General features: G+C 41.2%; 1 protein-coding gene across 2 annotated transcripts in view; it reads right to left on the reverse strand.

Moving 5' to 3' along the window:
- Positions 1-16: 16 nt before the first annotated feature.
- LOC118403408 (protein-arginine deiminase type-2-like) overlaps positions 17-7,656 on the reverse strand; it is a 15,245-nt gene continuing 7,605 nt past the window's right edge. The window contains exons 7-16 of one of the 2 annotated variants that reach the window (XM_035802119.1): positions 7,047-7,225; positions 6,485-6,571; positions 5,737-5,868; positions 5,045-5,155; positions 4,182-4,333; positions 3,438-3,585; positions 2,774-2,867; positions 2,434-2,522; positions 1,929-2,037; positions 17-999 (exon numbers count right to left, since the gene is read on the reverse strand). In XM_035802119.1, coding sequence (XP_035658012.1) covers positions 746-999; positions 1,929-2,037; positions 2,434-2,522; positions 2,774-2,867; positions 3,438-3,585; positions 4,182-4,333; positions 5,045-5,155; positions 5,737-5,868; positions 6,485-6,571; positions 7,047-7,225 — 1,355 coding nt within the window. In that variant the 3' untranslated portion in view covers positions 17-745. The remainder of the gene's footprint in view (positions 1,000-1,928; positions 2,038-2,433; positions 2,523-2,773; positions 2,868-3,437; positions 3,586-4,181; positions 4,334-5,044; positions 5,156-5,736; positions 5,869-6,484; positions 6,572-7,046; positions 7,226-7,656) is intronic. The other variant, XM_035802120.1, reaches the window with a different exon arrangement.

Raw genomic sequence — 7,656 nt, forward strand, 5'->3', positions numbered from 1 at the left:
AAAGAAATCAAATTCCTTGAAGATTAGGTCTTTTATTCCGTTAACTGAATTTTCAACCGTGACATTCGGTGAAGAAAATATTACATGTGAGTCCTCGCACTACAATGTCTTTGTTACTCTAGACATTCTATTTCCGTCATAATAAAGATACCATAATATGACGTGAAAACTGATCATATTTCGAAGCATAATTTATACATATGCGTCTCGTTTTACACAACTACTGAAGTGATTGAAGAAGTTACTTTCAAGTAATCTAAAAAAAATAGTCTTACAGCGTCTTTGTGTCTTTGACTTGTTAGTTTTTGCTACTGAATACCAGTACCAATACAATTTGTGAAACTGAAGTTGAACGTTACTTAAAGCAAAAAGCAAGAGATGCTAAAAGTGCATTCTACTTATACTTACTTACAAAATTATATCTTGACTATATCATAAAAAAGAAGTCAGCAACAACTTACAATAAGTGAAAAATACACATCCATTCTTTTTACATATTCAAAGGTTATGAATATAAAAACTGACAAAAAAGTAAAACGTGAGTACTTAGTTCTCAAATCCATTTTGATAAACTCCATCAATTACGATCTGACCTGGCTAAAAGCTAGATCATGATCTCAGAATATTTAATTCTTTAATTTTGACCAAAAGTATCTTGATGCTTCTTTTGAATATCGATATCATTCTGAACAACATTAGTTGAAAGTACGAAGTGCGATACATTAGAAATGAGTGAAAACCCAAGCTAAGGCTCAACATGCCACCATTTATAGTTGAAGGGCTTTCTCAGTGTATTTGTCCCACAATGCACCTCGCCCATCATGAGATGATAGGAGCTCCAATCATCGATGAAGTTACAACTGAGCCCCAGCGGTTGCAGAAGCGACTTCACGTACGATTCTAATGCGCATGCGCCGTCAACGATGGGCCCAAAGGGTTTCGGGATTCCAAGATGGCGGCCAAGCACAATCATGTTGACCATGTCGGGAAAGAACGACCCTGTAAAACATTGAAAAACAAAAATTCTCGTCTCAATATCAATCCTGAATAACGTTAAGAAGCTTGATGACACAAACATTTATCAGACACACCACAGATACAGCTGTTGAGGGCAGATTCCTGGCAATTGAAGTCTTAGATAGCACTGGAACAAAACCTCGAAAAAGGCATTATCCGAATTTCGATCCTAAAACTTTTCAACGCCAGAGATTCACGTGACTCTACCATAGAAATAAACAAATGGTTCACTAGCCCCCACCAGGTCTTCATACGAAGTACAGAACGTAAAATTCGGCAAACAATCGACAAATTGCATTTTGGCTAGGAGAGTCAGCCCACGCTAATAACATTCTCCCTCCTGCGCGGCAATGTAAGCCGCCAAACCCTCGTAGCAAAACTCCCCTGACAAATTATTCTCCCTATTAGCCAGCGTAGTCTAATAGACTGGTAGAGACTAGGGGTTGACCATCTAAAACTGCAAGTCCAGCAAACAGACCCCACCTTTGACCCCAGTTTTCTTCTGCATCCATTCCCTCATTACAAGCTGGGCCTAACAACAACCCATGGCCATATCCGTCCAACTAAGCCTTACCGACTTAATTTAGTCCGGTGCCTCCGGGCTCAAAACTGCCATGGGAGCCGCAAAACATTCCACCGACTAGGGTCACGTAGGAATCACTCCCGAATGTTCCCCAAAAAAAAGCCCAAGAACTGACCGGCAGAGCAACTTTTTTTTCCATTTGGGACCTAAGCCTAGAGTGGTGAACTAAGCCTAGAGTGGTGAACTGATCCGACCCTACACGTCTGATCTAATTCTAAAGTCTCCAGTTTTGGTCAGACGTCTTAAGAAAAATAAGGATTTTCCCGGACTTTGCCACCTCATTTGAGCATGCACTGCTAGGTCTCTCCATGACTATGTGAGACCTTACCTGCCCCCTTGCCTTCCTCATCCTTGAACAGTGCTGGAATGTCGATGATGTCTCCTTCTGTCAAACCCAGCTCCCGTTTCAGCTTGTCACGATTCCAGTCGATGTCATCCTTGTAAAACAAAACAAAAATGCAAGGTCATGATTATAAACTACTGCCATGGAAGACGTAAAACACGAAGAAAACTTAGGTACAATTTGTGAGTTGCCAAAGTTCTTTTTACTGGAAGTGGAACAAAAGCATCTCAAACTGCTGACTCCAACAAAAAGACCACACTTTTGACCTCAGTTTTCTTCAAGCAGGGCCTAACAGCTCATCTCCGTCCAACTAAGCCTTAGGTCTTGCACAATATCCTCACGCAAGGGTAATGTCTTGGCTGTCACTGGTCATCACTATATAGCCTGAGTATCAGTTTACCAGGCCTATAGGGCTCCCACACCACAAGGGTATGGAAGCCCTGGTAAAATAACCAGGCTGATTGTCAGGCTTATTACTAGACTTACAAACCTGGAATACTTGGTTCTCCTCCCTTAACTTGCTGTCCTGCAATAGTTGATCTACCGTTACAGCAGCTGAGAATCCGTACCTCTCTTTTCCTGGAGAAATAAGAGAACTTTATCTGTTGATACTGATCATTTGGAATGATAGCGACAACTGTATCATCTTTGATTTAGTCATAGCAAATTCATTCACCTACCTAATTGAGTGTTTTCAAATTGTTAATTTTTTTTTGCCAGGAGAAGTCTTTCTTTTGTGTAAGTGTAATGAGTCTAACAGGATGTCAGTATTTTAGCTGGTACAGGTACTGATATGTTGCAACATGAATCAATAGACTGAAAGCTGGTACCCTCGAAGAGTGGGACGTTCCCGTGTCCTTGACTCTGCAGCCATCCTAAATACGCGTAGCAGGCATCTGGGCTGGCCAGCAGGAGCCGGAAACCCTGGGCAAAAGGAATTGAAAAATGTGATAAGACGGCATGAAATATAAAAAGTTTTAGAGCATGTGCCCACATGAGTTTATTCGCACTTATGGCGTACATCATTTAAAAGTTGTTGAATTTGGGATGACCTAAAAGTTGGGTAGCTTTTGCACTAGTTAACCTACTTGGCACTAGGGATAGAAAATGGGTTGACGTCAAAGAATCCATTTTGCATAGGGGTGTTCCGCAAGAGTCCATGCTTGTATGGAGGTTGGAATTTGATTTATAAATCCATCTTTTAAGTGGGATTATTTTTTAATGGTCCATTTAGGTAAAAGGTTGATATGGAACGGTCCATTTTGCAAGCCATGGAGACCGATTGAAATATGCCGTGTTTAATCACGAGCAAATGTCATCCTTTGTAGGTGCTAGAAAATGACAGAATATTAATTACCTAGACATTAGTTTAGAATTAGAAATAGCGCTTTAGATTTGAAATATCGTAGGCCGGCATGGTTGTCAGTAAGTATCTATATAAATTTTATTTAAAGAAGGGGACTAACAAATCACGAGAAAAGAAAACAGACTTACCTTTCCTCCCCTTGCCGGGATAAACGTCATGAACTCATCAATATGGCCGACTGCCAGCCAATCAGAGTAGAGCTCCACAGGTGACTGGACTCTCTGTGCCTTCAGGAAACTCCGAACAACTTTCATCATCCGTCGTCCATACTGGTTTCTGGTGACAAAACAATTCAAATGTAATCAGCTATACATGCCACTCAACAATTATGACCATACCACGTTAAGAACATGCGTAACACAAACTTACATGTAGGTGTAGTATAAAAGGAAGACATAGGAAGGAAAGGATCCAACCATTGTCTAAGACCGAATGTCATCAGCTAATAAAGTCCTCTTGGTAGCCTCCGTTACAGTCTTCGAACAGGGCTGGTTTTTATTTTAGGGGAGGTGGGCGTTACTTTGTTCGCGATTTTCAACGTTGGCTAGGTTCTCTTGTGCCGGGAAAGGGAGTTTGCCGAGGAAGGGAGTTTGCTGTGGAAGAGAGTTTCCCGTGGGAACCCTCCCCCCTAAAATAAAAACCAGTCCCGTTCGAAGACTGCAACATCACAAACACACGGTGTAAAAAACGGACCCTCAGAGACGTAGCCAGACATTTTACTACTTTGCGTAAAGCCAGATTAAATCTTCTAGAGGCCAGCCTATAACTTCGGTCGCCCCCTAAGAGAGATCCATTATAGCCATGGACTGTGGTATTGTGTTACACGAACTACTTTGCGTACAACATCGATTTTTTAGAAGTGAAAATCATACGTAGGGGAGGTAGATCCAATCAGAATGCGCCCAAGCGGATATTTCTTGCCGTTTGCTGTCACAGGCGGACTGACTTCCAGGTTACCGAAGGAGTCCAGGGAGTTAGGTTCCTCTGTCCGGCTGAAACGGGTCACGTAGCCGAAGTCTTTTCCCTTGTAAAATATAAAGAAATACCAAGCATTATTGTTATGATTCATAAATATCATAACGTATTACATAATATAACTAGAAAGTTGAAAGTTCTAGTTGTCTTCGTTTGTAATTCGAGCAAAATTGGAAATTTGCAGAATTCGAAATGTCAATTTTGAGAAGATGATAATGAAGATGATATGCATTTGTCATGGACAAAATAATACCTTGCACAGACATGTAACAGCACAAGAGCATGTTAAGTAGAGCATTGACTCAATCAGTTAATAAAATAAGCAATCAATCAATATATCAAATTCGACTGGATTGGACTGTCGCCCTTTGCGAAACGCCAAATTAAAAACGACTTATGGATGGTACAGTTTTTTAAGCAAGCAGTTGATATTACCTGCTGACGTTTCGATGCCTGTCACGGCATCCTACATAGAGCTTCTAACTGGAATTCTGTTTCTCGCCGCTATATGTAGCCGATGTAGGTGGCGCTTTTGCGGCGAGAATACAATCCCAAACGTGGCTAAGTTTGTAACACCCCCCTCCTCATCAATATCATAGGTTACCATCTATCTCTGTACTTGTTAAGAATTTTGAGAGTAGATATCTTACGAGAAGATGCATCTTGGGGAAGTTTGTACACACACACACACACACACACAAATCAATATCTCATAATTCCCATATGTATTTGTAAAGGATTTTGAGAGATGATAACTTACGAGAAGCTGAATCTTGGGGAAGTGTTGAAGACCTCGGTCACGAGGGGAGTCCAGTACCACGGGCATGACGTCCTTCCCTGGTACCTGCGAGTAACCGAGCTCGATTTCATCCTGTAAACACGACAAAGATATCCGTCAAAAACTTGACTTCCAAATTTTTCCCTAATCCAATACAACTTTTTAGCATTTTGATGCCCTTGATGTTGATCTTGAAATACGCGACTTTCTGTCAATGCCAATGGTGACAAGGTAGCAACACATAGTATTTAATGACGTAGGGGTAAATAAGTAGTGCGGTCGAAATCTTGGAGCGTCTTTAAACGCTGCAACGTGAAAGACAGCGGGGCAAGAATACAGTATCAATGCGCGTGACCTTTACAGCTCACTGCCTGTGTGAGTCGGCTGCAATTTCGCTTGGCCCCACAATACCCCATTTAAAAGAGGGCTTTAAAAAATTCAAAACGACAACTTTTTTCTGCCTTTCGATTATTTTGGAAGGGTATACCCTCGACTTTAACATATTAGTTTGTCGTGCTTGAAAACTGCACCCTTCTATGATTTTATCGGCGTCGATGTCAGTCACCTTGTGGTCTTAACTATAAAAATCCCCATAGGCCGAAAACTGTGTTATGCTACCACAATCATAGACGATCTCCGCAAGGCCCCATGGGATATCAATGGTGTCGCCCTACCTGCATCCACCTGTCCCCCCTGTTGACGACCTGCGGCACGATGACTAACGGCACGCCGGCTGCTGACGTCACTTCCTGTAGCTCTTGGATGAAGCTCAGGTTTTCCCCACCTTCCATTTCACACACGAACGCCTTAGAATAAAGCAAAAAGGTTATGGCGAGAATTTATCAAGTCTTCAAGTATACAACAGAGTCTTATAAAAATTTTCAATGCTACTAGCAAAGGGTACCCAAACATATATGTTACTATCATATAATGGTACTCTTACTCCCCAAGCATAGATTAGGCTCCAGCTGTTTTTGGACGTTTTTTATTTATTTATCGGGCTTTCTATTTTGTATTGTACCTTGCTGTGTTGGGTTTTAACAATTCAAAATACAATAGAGAATAGAAAGCCCGCGGCCGATAAAAACGTTTGCAAAACAGCCAGAGCCTAACCTCTGCTTGGAGAGTAGGTACTTCAACAATTCGAATGAAAGCCCTCCCACAGTTACTAGAGCGTATGTGCTAACAAACAGTCCCTAATTGTCTAGACATTATTTTCAACGTTCTGCGTATCAGTCACGTTCATCATTCTTCTGTCGTGTGGTAAGAAAGACAAAACAGCATCTAGGCAAGATTCTGTTCAAGTGAGAAGATATTGGACTTCTGCTTAGGTCACAGTCTGTCAACTTCTCATGTGCAATTTTATCTCTGTGAAATGGCTTATTCTACTATTGCAAAGTAGGCCATATTGTAAGCATTTACCTCTAAAGGAGGGAGTGTGTTGGGTGTCATAATCCACGGTGCGACTTGGAAAACGACTGTGTCTTCATAAATTGGTGAGCCTCGTCCCTGTAAAAGTAGGCCAAGTTCAGATATAATGCACAATCTTCCTCATTTACATACACGATCCAATGACAAACAGTACTGGGATTTAAACTCTATAAATTGTGTGATCTAAGTAGGTTATTTTTACCTAGCCTCTACCAGACTCCACAGGTTGCTGGAAAAATAGTAGGAAGACCTAAGGACGCAAATTGTACTTCTCGGTCATCTAACACCGAGCCAAGCCAATAGCTAGAGATCTTAATTTTTTTGAAAATGAAATGTCCCCGAATATCAGTTGTAAAATGCCTCTCAAACAGGATGGGGGTGATATCGAATTCCAACAACCTTTGACCCATCGCTGACGTCACACGTGCATTACGTCATCTGTCAAAGGCTGCCTCAGATAGCTGAAGAGGACTTTAAAGCGATTCAGACCAAAATTCCGATTTCAAAAATTCCGAGTCCAAGTTTTATAGAAATATTTCGGGATCTAACTCACCCTTTGCAGTGTTAGAGTGATGGACACCTGCCCATCAAACATGGTGTCCGGATAATGTAGCCCCTCCACGGCGAACTCGTACGTAGCGGTGTTGTCTCGCAAGTCCACTCGATAGTCTAACTCCACCACATTACCTGAGTCTGGTCCCATCACGTGGTTCTCACTCTTTAACGGTGTATCTGTGAAGACGGTTGAACTTTTTTTAAATATTTTTCAAAACTTATTTTTTTCTACCAAGTCGTTTTCTTTCAAAAGATATCTCATCCCTTATCTTAATTTCGATCTTTGACAAGAAAATGGTAAATGACAAAAATAATTGCTAGTACTTAAGCAACTGGATATGATTTTGGAAACGGTCAGACGTTTCAGAGAGTATCCATTATCTTTCGTCAGTGACACTGAGTTGCTTACGTAACTATTGAGTTTGGAGCGTATTTTATCACCTGGTGGTTGTCTAACCGACGTAAAATGGTGAATGGTACGATATACAAAAACAAAAATACACACAAGATGATCAGATTAACAGAGAACATTCGAATCCATTTTCACATGAAACCTTGCGTACATGTAGCTGTGTGAATGTAGGTAAGGTTGAACGTGAAGGACATTG

The sequence above is a fragment of the Branchiostoma floridae genome, chromosome 16 (genome assembly GCF_000003815.2).
Source record: "Branchiostoma floridae strain S238N-H82 chromosome 16, Bfl_VNyyK, whole genome shotgun sequence".
In the NCBI taxonomy this organism is placed as follows: domain Eukaryota; kingdom Metazoa; phylum Chordata; class Leptocardii; order Amphioxiformes; family Branchiostomatidae; genus Branchiostoma; species Branchiostoma floridae.